Genomic DNA, 14,651 nt, shown 5'->3' on the forward strand with positions numbered 1-14,651 from the left:
GTGTCGCGTCTGCCCCGTTTGTCATTGACAGCACACACAGGTGTAGACTTTTATTGAGATAAATGCCTGTGGCGCGAGCCAAGTAGAGGTGTACCACCTACTTAAGTCTAGTGCTGGTTGTATCAAACTTTTGGGATAAGTAGGCCGAAATGGAGTTCGGTTGTTTCACATTATGTAGGTAAAGGTACTTGAAGACGAATAAAAGTAATGTGAACGGTAGGTATGGATAGGCCATTTTCCTGGGTAAAAAAAGAGGCCCGAGCAAATCAAATTACAAATGTCTTTATTACTTATTGCAATCTAAATCATCAGTCTTAATCAATCACTGCAGGAGCAAGACTGTTTCTAATTTACAATGGAGGTAATGGAGGAATTGGCTTACACTCCCCACGCTGGCCAGACGGGTTAGAGAGGTCTATTATAGAATTTTTGTCCGTTAGTCGCCTGGCAGAAAGACTTAAAAATGATCCTATCGTACAAATTAAAAATTTTCTAAAGGTTCGGCCAAACCAACGCGATCACACGCGATCAGCCGGCGTGCAGCGATGGCGATCAATGCATTTTAGTCTGGTCGCCATCGCTGCACGCCGGCTGATCGCGTGTGATCGCGTTGGTTTGGCCGAACCTTAACTATAAACACTAGGAGCCTGGATATGTCCCATAATGTTAGAACTATGACTGCTCTATTTACAACAACTCACAGAGAACATAATGCAACATCGCAATGACAATTGTAAAATAACGACAGCAGAAAAGTGACTCGCGTCCATGGAACTCTTTTGCTTTACGCAGTATACATAATACGGTATTGTTTTTTGTCAGCGATTTATTGTCCGGTTTATGCCCCCGCGAGTGTCCGGAATACGTAACCATTGGGCTGGCCAGTTGATAGCTTTCTGTTATAAGTTATTGTCGGGGTCACTGATCAGGGAATCAGATGGGAAAGTGAGTGAGGCAATGGGATAGCGCGCGTGAGTCTATTATTAAAACGTGACATAGTAACTGTTTAGATTTTTGATTTAGTGGTTTGGATTTTCATATGAATAGTGGATTTTATTTTGAATTAAGCAATAGGACTAAAGGACTATCTCACCTGGTGGTTTGCGGGTTCGAATTGCGATGGGGACAAAAGTTATTGAAATAAGTCTAGAGACTTGCGGCGATACCATGTAATCCAACATGATGTTGATTTTAGGAGATTCTTATTCAATGAAAAAATTACACTCTAATATTGTGTGGCATACATAGAATGGAAGCAAACATTGAATTTTCTGACATAATCCTGTTTATTGTGTAACCTAATTGATACCGTTTGAAAGAGCTAGATAGCGTTTAGAAGCACTTTCAGGATCAGTAATTATTTTTTTGATATCTTGTATAGTTTATAAATAATAGAGTGAGATCTTTTATCGTTTCCACCCTGTATAGGTACATATTATAAATATGACATAGTGCTAGGTGAATACGATACGAAACATTTACTGACTTTATAGTTTACTAGCTTTCCGCCCGCGGCTTCGCGCGCGTGGACTACATTATCTACATATTTTACGGAACCCTATTCTTTTCCAAAATAAAATTTAGCCTATGTTACTCGTGGATAATGTAGCTTTCGAATGGTGAAAGAATTTTTAAAAACGGTCCAGTTGTTTTTGAGCCTATTCATTACAACCAAACAAACAAACAAAGTTTTCCTCTTTATAATATTAGTGTAGATACGAAACATTTACTGACTTTATAGTTTAAATCTATTAAAAGTCGCATTACCAATTCAAGCGGTCTTTACAAAATCACAAGGTACACTAAGGACTAACTAGAGACAACTGAGTCGGGCTAGACCAAGACAAATGTTTCGTCAACAAACATTGGCTTTGCGTGGGAACCGACCCGTGGACCGCGTAATGGCTCCGATTGAATCACAAACAGACCCTAGGACGATGACAATTGGACTGAATGGATATCTACCCATTTCTATTACATTCTAAGTAAAACAACCAGTTGGAATCTATCAAATATCTATCTGTCTACAGTAGACAAGACAAATTCGAATTATTAATTTCAAAGGATGATGGGCACAAATGTATGGAAAGTGGTACCCGCTCCAATAGCCATAACCAATATATATTTCAAAAGGCCTCTAGATGTAGGAAAATATCTGCTATGGGGCCAGTTCTAATTCACGTTTTGAAAGCAGTAATTCCACTAAGTATTATAAGAAAGTATAACACAATCATCCATGTATACGAGTGTGTACTATGACTACAATCTATTAATATAACTAAAAGAAGCATTGAAAAGGAAAGGATTATACCTACGACGAACTACCCAAGCTATTAGCCCTTGATTCTCTTTCATCATCATCATCATAATCATTTTAGCCATAGCACGTCCAGTTGAACATAGGCCTCCCCCAATGATTTCCACAATGGCCGGTTGGTTGCAGCCTGCATCCAGCGTATTCCCGTTACCTTTATGAGGTCGTCGGTCCATCTTGTGGGTGGACTTATTGGGACTCGTGGATTTTTTCACTTTAGCAACCCATAATAAAATCCTTAAGAAGTAATAAAATTCTAACCCCTTTATTAAGAAAATTAAGTTACACCCTAGTTGAACTCTGGTTTAAATTGTCATTTGGTATGGAAATGTCATTTTAATCCATGGTTCATCCTAGGTGTAACTTTTTATTAATAAGGGGTAGTAGTTCTTCAAATAAAAATATTTATTTCACAATTATCCCCATAAATAATTATAGAGTTAAGGAAGGATGCTGGAGCAGTAAACCCTTCATGCCTCGCATAACCTAAGTACCAAACGATGGACACGTGTGATACTTCGACTACACAAAAAGTATGTTTATCTTCGAACGCAACCAGATCTGAGGCTGGTGGCTATAGTAAATGTTGTTCGTCTTGGTAAGACCTTTCAAATGACACTACAAACATAACTATTGGAGCCGGGTACCATTCTGCAAAAAAGTATGTTTATCTTCGAACACAACCAGATCTGAGGCTGGTCGTCATAGTAAAAGTTTTTTGTCTTGGTAAGACCTTTCAAATGACACTAGAAGCATATCTATTGGAGCCGGGTACCATTTTGCCCATTGTCCTTTTCACGTTGCATAATTGAATTAATTTAAACAGGTTACGCGGATAGATAACATTTAAATATTACCTGTATTTGTCTGACGTTTTGACCGAGTTGCACCGGCCGTGGTATTTTACCTATCCGCGTATCGCGTTAAAACCTATTTAAATTAATTCAACAAATTCAAATTATTTATAGCTATTCCACACGTTTGATAGGATCTTCAAAAATAGTATAGGACAGTCGGTTATTCAGGATGAAATTCTGTCATATCACGAGCGTGTGTCCAGTTACTTAGTTATTCAAATTCAAATTCTTTATTAGTGTAGGCACTTTTTAGGGCACTTATACTCGTACACACTACTTCAAATCATGTAAAAATGCGTACAACATTTTATCGTTCATTGAAAGAGTTTTAAATTTTCAGTCGAATAAATAGCGATACTGAAACTTTTATTAAGAGTTTTTCAAATGAAATCATGCATTAAAAATGCAGTTAGGCCGCTCTCACTCTCGAGGCCTCTTTTTGTATTTATTTATATCAATAATGAATTGAAACTGGAGATGAAAAAAACTGAATTATTTGTACGAGTATGTTTGGCAGAACGTGAAAATAGCGCGGTATGCCAAACATACTCTTGAAAAACTAGAACTATTCAGGTTCGATTTAGATTGTCCTTTAGTGTTGGATACCTACTCCATTTATTGAGGAAGGCTATAGGTTATATAACATCACGCTACTTCTAGTTGTAGTGGATCATCAATGGACAATTTTGCGAAAATAGGAAAAAATATTCAAACGATTTTCACGCGCACGAAGTCACGGGCACAGCTAGTCTACTAACAGCAACTAGTTTTATACAAATGTAGTACGCACTATAAATACTTTCTAGATTTGTAAAGCATCAATTTTGTTCTGTGAAACATTTTTATTAAGGCTGAGTTGCACCACCAAACATTGACCGTAACTATAACGATAGACGATGATTTTTGTATGGAGTTTGACAGATTTTTGACGTTTGTTACAGTCAAAGTAAGATAGAGAAAGTATAAGAAAATAAGAAGAGTTTGGGCTGACAGAGCTACTATAGGAGCCGCTCGACGGAAACTACTCCAAAGTCAACGCCTTGCATTGATTTTTCTTTGCAAAGCTTACAGAACTGTGAGCACGGAGGCTCTGCCAGTCAGTCCTGGCTGGTGTACTGCCGGTCGACTTAGAGGTACAAAAGCGTGCGGCTATGTACTTCGCATCAAGGGAAAATATAACCACCGATTTCTTAAATAGCCGCGATCGTTCTAAAATAAGTCGATTATTTGATTCCCGAGAAGTCGTTGAAGAAGATTTGAAAGAAAGAAAGAAAGAAAATTGTTTATTTGGTTCAAACATAGTAATGTTACACAATTTGGTTAATAATTATAGATAAATTGTTGAACCAAAATGGCTCCTACTCAGCTTGTATCATATTCCGTAAAGAACATGATGCTGGTATTCTGTAGGAACCATTTTGAAAAGAGCGTCACCAGGGACGCAATAAACATTGGCATTTCACCATAAACATTAATAAACTTTTACATAAAAATGTAACACTTAACAATATGAAATAAAATCTACTCTTTATTGCTTAAAAAAATACCTAGACTTTTCTCTCTTAGGTGAGCATGTGAGCGTGTTGTGTACTATGAGTGTATTAGTGTGAGTGTGTGTGAAGCAGGCAGAAAATAATAACAATAATAATATCTACAAACATTACTTTAAAGCTACTTAAACACCGGATATCTGGTCATTGAAAATAAACTTCTTTAAACTACATTTGAAGGCTGCAATTGTTGTAGAATTTCGGACTGGCGGCGGTAAATTGTTCCAACACTTCGTGGCAGAATACCGGAAGCTGCCACGAAAAGCAGCTGTTCTGTGTTCTGGACATATTAGACGTGAAGCGATTCTCATTTTACGCTGAGACACCCTCAGTTTAGCGAATAAATATGCAGGCTCCTCATTGTTAATTACTCCAAAAAGTAAAGAAGCAAAGTGTAATTTCTGTCTGGCTGCCATATTCAAGAGATTGTTACGGTTCAGAAATGGAGTGACATGTGATCGTGGCGGTATTGGAAAGCAGAACCGCGCACAAGCATTTTGGACACGTTGTATCAATTTCTTCGTACGCACTAATAAACACCCTCCAAAAACATTGTCACAATAATTTAGCTTTGAAAGGACAAGTGATTCGCATAAATTAACTCTCGTCTCTACATCTATGTATTGGCGGATTTTATATAAAACTCTAAGCCTATAAAAACAATTACGCATTATTTCATGAATGTGTCCTTCAAATCGTAACCTTCCATCCATCAGTAGACCCAGATTGCGAGCTTGTGGAACATTTTCCAAACTTAAACCCATCATAGACACATTTGGACACTTGGCAGAAACTGTAGCGATACCAGTTTTAGAACCTAAAATCATATATTTGGATTTCTTTGGGTTTAATATTAAGTTATGTCGATCACTCCACATGCTAATACGGTTTAGGTCTTCGTTTAATTTATCTACAGCAGAAGAAGTCGATTCAGGCTCGAATGAAATGTATATTTGGAGGTCATCGGCATATAAGTTGTTTAATAGAAAAATGCTAGTTCAGCTTGTGAATACATTTATTGGAGTGAATCGACATATTTGACAAATACATGGTTTAAAACTTAACGGTAGGGGTAGCAGCGCGTCCATTGGCTGCTTAGATATCACGCGATCGCAGCCTCTTCTGATTGGCTGTTGCGGAGATCACGTCACAAGAACGGTAGCCATCAATTCTGTGGTACGATGCGGATAACGCGAGACAGTAGGGTGACAATGGGTTTGGTCGGCTCGAACATCCTCCCGGCCGTTGAAAGCTCTACTGTAGCTTTCGACTCTCAGTCATCAGACATTGGTAGGAGATAAAGTCGGTTCAGGGCCCGTCGAATGGTGCCATGAGCAGTGGTTACGTCGACCACCCGAGGTATTCCATCTGGTCCAGGGAACAGCTTGGCAATTCTTCCTAGTCGCCAGCAAAGAGGAGGTGCGTTTGCTTCCTTTATTAGAACCATGTCGTTGAGTTTGACATCTCTACATCTCGTTTGCCATTTGGTTCTCTGCTGGAGCTCCGCGATGTACTCAGAGGTCCACCTTTGCCAGAAATGTTGTCGCGCCTGCTCTAGGCGCTGGAACCGGTCGAGACGATGCAGCTTGGAGTCCACGAAGCTCGGTGACGGCAGCGCGGTGAGTTGTATACCAATCAAAAAGTGAGCCGGGGTGAGTGGTTGGAAATCAGTGGGTGATGGACTGAGGGGACATAGGGGTCGGCTATTTAGGATAGCTTCGACTTGTGCGAACAAAGAAGACAACTCCTCAAAGGTTAGGTGAGTATTTCCTAAAATTCTGTGAATGTGGTGTTTGGCTGATTTAACTCCGGCCTCAGCTAGACCGTTGAAGTGAGGAGCGTATGCAGGCGAGAATTTAAAATCTATTCCTTGACGAGTTGCAAACTCGTGTATAGAATCCTGATTTGAATTTATAAAATTACTAATTTCTTTGGCTGCAGCAACAAAGTTTGTGCCGTTGTCACAATAAATAGTAGTAGGTATGCCTCTACGTGCAATAAATCTTTTGAGAGTGAGAACAAATGCATCTTTACTTAATTCACTGACAGCCTCTAAGTGAATGCAGTGATATCTAAAACATATGAATATACATAAATAACATTTGGTTATTTTACAGCCACGACCTTTACGGTCAGTAATTAGAAAAGGTCCAGCAAAATCAGTAGCTACAGTAATAAAGGGAAAATCAGGCTCTACGCGGTCCTTGGGCAAGTTTCCCATAATATTGCTCATAGTTTTACCCTTAACACGTCGACAGACAAAACAGGATCGAGCTACGTTTCTGGCTAGGTTTCTACCGCCAATAGGCCAATAGCGATCTCTGACTGAAGCGAGCATCTGCTGGGGTCCTGCGTGTAGGAGACGCTCGTGTTCTTCATGAAAAATAAGCTTGGTTAAGGGATGATTGGCCTTTAAAATGATTTGATGTTTTTTGTCGTATTGGTAAGTAGAGGTTTCTATGCGGCCTTGAACTCGTAAGATGCCTTGATCATCTAAGAAAGGAGTTAATGAAGCTAACATACACTTCGCTGGTAGAGTTTTATTTTGGCGCAACTGAGAGATTTCATTTGAAAATGATTCGTTTTGGGATGCAATGATAAGAGTTTGTAGAGATTTGTTAAGTTCGCTTACTTGAAGTTCGCCTACGAGTTTGCTGTTGGGGTTTCTACAATTGTTAACAAATCGGAGGACTCTAGCATAGACTCTTTGAAGCATGGAGAGTTTGGAAAATCTTTGAAAATCCACTGCTGGTGTCGAAGACGCTACCTCCGCCACCAAGGCAGGCATGGCTTTAAGTTCAGGTAACTCGACAGCTAGAATAGGGAACGGCGGCCATGAAGATTCGTCTTGTTGTAAGAAGGTTGGCCCGTGCCACCACATAGAGCAATCTCTAATGTGTTGCGGCTCTACTCCTCGCGAGAGTAAGTCGGCTGGGTTCTCTGATGTAGGGACGTGACGCCAAGACGAATAATCAGTTAGCTCACCTATAACCGCCACTCGATTAGCAACAAATGTTTTGGTTTTATTAGGTGCTTTCAGCCATCCCAAAACGACGCTAGAATCTGTCCAATAGACATGACGATTAATTGTGCAACGAAGAGCTTGAGAGACAGATGAAGACAGCTGTGCACCAACGACAGCAGCGGATAACTCCAACCTGGGAATTGTAGAGGCTTTTAGAGGAGCTACGCGTGCCTTTGCACACAGTAAATTGACTCTGACATTGCCATCGACGTCGATGGACTTTAGATATATGCATGCGCCATAGGCTTCTTTAGAAGCGTCACAAAAACAATGCATCTCTACATAGTTATAGTTTTCTATTAAGACGTGTCTTGGCAGTTCTATTTTAGATAAATGTGAAATATTTTGGGAGAACTTGAGCCAAGTTTTTTGAAATTCTAGTGGAACTGGTTCATCCCAGTCCATTTTGAGAGACCACAGTTTTTGAAGAAGCATTTTGGGCTTGATAGTGCACAGGGATAATAATCCAAGGGGATCAAAAATTTTAAAGGTTGTTGAAAGAATGGATCTTTTAGTAAGAACATTAATTGGTTCGCAATCTATTCGAAAAAATAATAAGTCAGACGAAGGAGACCAGCCTATGCCTAGAGTGCTGGTAGAGTTGCTGATAATTAAATTACCTTCTTCGACATTTATAGCATCTGGAGAGAAAAGATCTGGCAAGTTAGACCTATATTTCCTTAAGGGAAAACAACCCTTAGCTAGCTCAGCTGACACTTGGCGTTGAATGTAGCGAAGTTCTGATGTAGAGTCACATCCGGTTAGCAAATCGTCGCAGTAAAAATCCTTTTGTATAATAGTTTTTAATTTAGGATCGCTACATTCCTCACCAAGTTGCCAGAGACACCTAGTGGTGAGAAAACTAGCGCTGGAGAAACCATACGTCACTGTATTCAGTTGTAGAGTGCATAGCTCCTGGTTCTCTTCGTCGCGCCACAGAATCAGCTGTAGATTGCGATCTGTTTCTTTAAGAGCAACCTGCCGGTACATTTTCTCAATGTCACCAGAAATGATGTACTTGTGTTGGCGAAATCGAATGAGTATATTGAATATTGAGTCTTGAATAGTTGGTCCTACCAATTGTATGTCATTCACTGATACCCCTGAAGTAGTGCGAGCAGACGCATCGAAAACAACACGCAACTTGGTTGACTCGCTATTCTCTCGAATGACCGGGTGATGGGGTAGGAAATAGGCACCTATAGGCCTAGACAGTTCAATCTCTGTTAAATGACCAAGCGCAGAATATTCATGGATAAAATCAGAATAGGCTGTTTTTAATTCTGGCTGCTTTCTAAAGCGTGCTTCAAGATTTAGAAATCTTTTCTTAGCTAGTTGGTATGAGTCACCTAGGCAATCTCTATTACGATGAAGAGGGAGACTCACACAAAAACGACCATTGGTTAGACGAGTAGTAGTGGAGAGAAAGTGCTGTTCGCATAGGCTTTCTTCCTTTGAATAGGGTTGGCGGTCGGGAAAGCTCTCTAGCTCCCAAAACTTAGTGATAAGGTGCTCTAGATTATTATTTGTAGAGCAATCATTATCGGAATTATCGTTTTTCAATAGAAAATTGCATGTGATAGTTTTATTGGAAGTTAGTTGTTTAGGCATTGTAGGTAGGGGACCAGCTACGAGCCACCCTAGTTTAGAGCTGCGAAGAATGGTATTGCAGTCTTCAAGGCGACGTTGCTCGGAACCTATCAAATCCCAGAACAAATCAGCACCAATCAGCATGTCTATAGGCGATGGCACGTTGAAACTAGGGTCAGCCAGATCACAATTAGGTAGATTTAGAGGTCTAGAATCGAATGCAACCTTAGGTATATCGTCTGAAATTTGGGGTAAGACTAGACAATACATTGTTACATTAAATGGACTAGTGTTTGATTGTAAATTAATAGCACATCTCTCAACATTAATGTTTAAAGAAGTGTTGCCTATGCCGACTATGTTTACACTTGGGGACAGCAAAGGGGTTAAATTTAACTTTTGTTTCACCATATCAGTTATGAAAGACGACTGGCTTCCGCTGTCAAGCAAAGCCTTTACAGTTATAGTGTTTTTAGTAACGGGATTAGAAACTTGAATTTTAGCGGTGCACAGTAAAACATTTGTGGTGGTTTGAGTAGAAGACATGACAACTGTTTGAGAGGAATTAGAGGCATCTGAATTTTGAGTAAAATGCAACAATGAATTGTGTCGTTTTTTACACGAACGACAAGACCCAACAAGTTTACACTCTTCCACCTTGTGGCCTGGTTTTAAACAGTTTTTGCATAGCTTTAGAGACTCGACTATAGAATTTCTATCCTTAGGAGATTTTGATTTAAACGAAGAACACTCATAAAGACGATGTTCACCTCTGCACATCAAACACTCTAAAGACTTAGAAGAGGATTGACTATTGTCGCCACTAGTGGTGACAGCAAAAGATTTAGTTTGCTGAACTTTATTAGAGAGTGTGGGGTTGCCCCCTGGTTTGGTCTTGTTTTGTCTGTCTTGTAGCGGGCATTAGCGAGATTACTCATACGTATTCCTAATATTTAAAGCGTTATACAAAACTGTTTGAGATCTTATGTGACAAGTCAGTGTCTAATAAATCATCATCTAAAGTGTACGTTTCTTTTATCCTCTTATGGACCCTCATACACGCACAAATAGAGTAGACACCAAAGTGGTGACCCCGACCAACATGAATTCGCAAACAGGACCATCAACCAGCACTGCCACCTCCAGCGGAGTTACCGAATTGGCATCAGTAACAGTCTCGTCGAGAATACCGGAATTTTGGTGCGATCAGCCGCGTCTGTGGTTTATACAATGTGAAGCCATTTTGGGACCACAAAAGTTGAGTGATGAGGCAAGATTCAACCTCGTCGTAGCCAAGCTCGGGAAAGAGGTTATCCAGCAAGTCAGTGACATATTATTGAAACCACCAGATACCAAAAAGTTCGACGCATTGAAAGAGCGTTTATTGAAGGCTTATGAAGAATCAGAGTTAAGACAGTTTCAAAAACTTTTGAGTGGTATGGAGTTAGGTGATCAGAAGCCTTCACAGCTTCTGCGCCGAATGAAAGATTTGGCCCGTGAAAAGATTCCTGACGAAACTCTTCGCATCATGTGGCAAGGACATTTGCCTTCTTCCGTCCGTGCCGTGCTAGCAGTGAGTGAGAGTCAAGACCTGGAGAACCTGGCAGCAGTTGCGGATAAAATTATGGAAACATCAAGACCTTTACAAGTGGCAGAAGTGAACTCAACACCTCTCAGTGACAGTTCGTTCATTTTGGCCGAAATAGCTAAATTGAGCTTAAAAATCAGAGACATGGAGAGAGGTCGAAATCAATATAAAAGGTTTAACAATAATCGCTCGAGATCACGTTCGACGTCTCGTGCCCGTAACATGAGCCGCCGTACGCCGGACAGTCCAGGCTGGCTATGTTACTATCATCATAAATTTAGACAAAGAGCAATTAAATGTGTGGAACCGTGTGCGTGGAAAAAACCTGAACAAAAGGAAAACTAAACGTGGTGCAGTCGGAGGCGGCGATTTGCACCATCAATCCTGTTCACCGCCTGACCTTATTGGACAATAACAGTGGACTTAAATTTTTAGTGGACACAGGTGCAAATATATCGGTTTTACCAGTGACTCAAAAACAACGTTATTTTGGACAATGTGATAGTTATAAACTGTATGCAGCGAATGGTTCAGAAATAAAAACGTTTGGTGTTAAAACTCTCGATTTAGACTTTAAACTTCGACGACCATACCGTTGGACATTTGTGATAGCCGATGTCAAGCAACCAATCCTCGGTGCTGACTTTTTGAGTAATCATAAGTTGTTAGTGGACGTGAACAAACAAAAACTTATAGACTCTGTTACCAACCTCTGTTCTATCGCCTCAGTGACATTAAGTGATAACTTTTCAATACGAACAATAGACTGCAATAGTGAATATAGTGATTTGTTATTGGAATATCCGAACATTACCAAACCTATGTGCTTCAAAGATGCGCCACGTCACTCTGTCGTACATCATATTGAGACAACGGGATCGCCTGTCTTCGCGCGACCGAGACCTTTGCCACCTGACAAATATAGAAAAGTAAAAGAGGAATTTCAACGTATGCAGGAAATGGGTATTTGTCGTCCTTCAAAAAGCTGTTGGGCGAGCCCTCTTCATATAGTGAATAAAAAGAACGGTGAAATCAGACCCTGTGGCGACTATCGTCAACTCAACGCGATAACGAAACCCGATCGCTACCCAATACCACGCATCCAAGATTGTACTTATTTGTTAAACGGAAAAACCATTTTCTCACGGATTGATCTACAACGAGCTTACCATAATTTGAAAATTGCTGACAGTGATATCGAAAAAACTGCAATCACAACACCTTTTGGATTATATGAATTTACGAGAATGAGCTTTGGTTTGAGAAATGCCGCTCAAACTTTCCAAAGATTCCTAAATGATGAAGTTTTACAAGGACTACCCAATATTTTTATATATTTAGATGATATAATAATTGCATCGTCATCAAAATTTGATCATAAACAACACCTCAGACAAGTGTTTGAACGACTCGACAAATATGGTATTACAATAAACCTGGCAAAGTGCGACTTCGGCAAAACGGAACTAGACTTTTTGGGATACCGTGTGACGAAAGATTTTTTCGGCGGTAGGCGTTAAAAAAGTACGCAACACTCTCTTCGTAAAATTATATTTAAAAGTAGTAAAAGTTAATATTATTACCTTTTTGCTTTGCCACCGTACTTAAAAATCAACAACTTAGACGCACTGTCGTTTGTCACCACTTCTATGGTGTGACACTAGCACTTCACTGCACTCCTGTACCGGTTCTCCATCACATCAACTTATCTTCGCCATGGCCACACTATCCGATGTGCAACAGCTCCAGTCATCTCTTGAGGCTTCACTGCACCAGCGCATGAGTGACTTCGAATCACAACTCAAGACCTCCGCTGAGCCCTCATCGCTTGTACGGCTGTATGAAGAGTTCAGGGCGTTCAAGGAAACTGTTCACGGCATCCTGCAGCTGTTACGCAAGCAAATATGTGAGCTTTCTAAAGTCACAGATGCACTGGAGATGAGGCATCGTCGAAAGTGTCTACTGTTTGGTGGTATAGCGGAGGATCCTAAGGAGCAGACCACCGCTGTGATAAGTGACATCTTGTGTGAGCGTTTTGACATGAAGGACATTAGCTCCTCTACATTTGCTGCATGCCACAGGCTTGGATCCGCATCTAAGGGTCGCACACGACCCATTTTGGTCCGGTTTGTGGACCACTCCATAAAGTCAGCGGTGTGGAGAAAGAAGACTGTCCTGAAGGGAACCTCTACTGTACTGTCGGAATTCCTCACACGTCCAAGGCAAGAACTTTTTATGGAGGCACGCAAGCGGTTTGGCATCACAAACTGCTGGACACTTGACGGCAACATCTACGCCAAGTTGCCGGGTGGGATGCGTCGCCAAATTCATAATGTGCAAGATCTCGACTGCGACAAGCAGCCTGTTCCTGCCGGACCGGCTAGAGAGAGTCCAGCTACAGCGGACAAGAGGAGCAAGACCGCGTCCACCTCGGCCCCGCAGCGCTCCAAACGTACGGTCACCAAACAGGTTGCCGGGAAATGATAACTACCCGACAGTACTTGTTTTCACTGTATTGGCTCTGGAGGTACCTATACCCACATTTTATTCTTACTTAATTCAATGTTTACCTATCGTTTAAGACTTCTTTCCACTTTTAAAATATATTTCTACACCCATTTATTTACCATCACCTATCAATTTTGACATTGACAATACTACTGTTTGTCAATGTGACATTAGTACGTTTCGTTCGGAAACTCAGGTGCGTTTCGTTCCGCGTAAACATTTTTTTTTTTATCCAATTTTTTTTTTTTTTCTAAGTTTTGTAATCTTGTTTAATCAAAGTGTTGTTATTGTAATTTCTTCTAATAAGTCGAGTACCTCCGAGCTATTTTTTTTTTTTCTTTCTTTTAAATGTTTCGATTTGATCAAATTTTTTATCTCTTTTGTAAACCGGCAGACCCGAGTGCAGTGAATATTGAATATTGAAATATTTTATTATAATTTAATTAGTGTAATTATTATTATTAGAGTATTTTATAGATTTACTAATATTTTTATATGGATGACGAATCTTTCTTCTCAGCTCACGATTCCCCTTTATCTGACGACGATTCCTTCTGTGATACGCTAACTCTTGGAGATGCGTTAAATCATAAATTTACGAACTCTAAACGTTTTTTTAATGTTTGCCATGTTAATGCCCAAAGCATTCCTTCCCACTACGCTGACGTCCTTGAGACTTTCTCCGCTGATGACCTACATGCTGTCCTCGTGTCTGAGAGCTGGCTCAAGCCCTGCCTCGAGTCCACATCATACTCTCTTCCTGGATTTATCCTAATCAGAAATGATCGGACTGGTAAGGGTGGTGGTGGTGTCGCTATATACCTGCGCAGTGATATCCCGCATAAAGTGTTGAGCATGTCGCCATCTCCCTACAGTGCGTCCGCCGAGTTTCTATTCATTGAGGTCAGCGTGAAGGGCGTCAAGGCTGTCCTTGGAGTGGTATACTGCCCTCCAGGTGTAGACTACTTCCCACAACTTGAGTCTGCTTTGGAACCCATTTGTTCGGATTACATGCATCACTTAATCATGGGCGACTTCAACACCAATCTTCTTGTCAAATCTTCCTCTTCCACCAAATTAACTTCCTTGGTCACTTCTTTAAATCTCTCCATTCTTCCTCTACAGCCCACTCATCACAACATTGATTCCCCAGATACTTGGTTGGACCTTATCCTCACTTCTTCGCCTGAGGGTGTTATTTCACATGGCCAAATTGCTG

At 40.5% G+C, this 14,651-nt stretch overlaps 1 protein-coding gene across 1 annotated transcript; it reads left to right on the forward strand.

Moving 5' to 3' along the window:
• Positions 1-10,438: 10,438 nt before the first annotated feature.
• Positions 10,439-11,269, forward strand: LOC135079508 (uncharacterized). Its single transcript, XM_063974165.1, has one exon. The coding sequence runs from the start codon at positions 10,439-10,441 to the stop codon at positions 11,267-11,269; it is 831 nt and encodes a 276-aa protein (XP_063830235.1).
• Positions 11,270-14,651: the final 3,382 nt, after the last annotated feature.

Source organism: Ostrinia nubilalis, chromosome 16 (genome assembly GCF_963855985.1).
Source record: "Ostrinia nubilalis chromosome 16, ilOstNubi1.1, whole genome shotgun sequence".
NCBI lineage: Eukaryota > Metazoa > Arthropoda > Insecta > Lepidoptera > Crambidae > Ostrinia > Ostrinia nubilalis.

Bases quoted from the DNA above. Each gene is read 5' to 3' on its own strand.
- LOC135079508 (XM_063974165.1), top strand. From the start codon at position 10,439: ATGAATTCGCAAACAGGACCATCAACCAGCACTGCCACCTCCAGCGGA.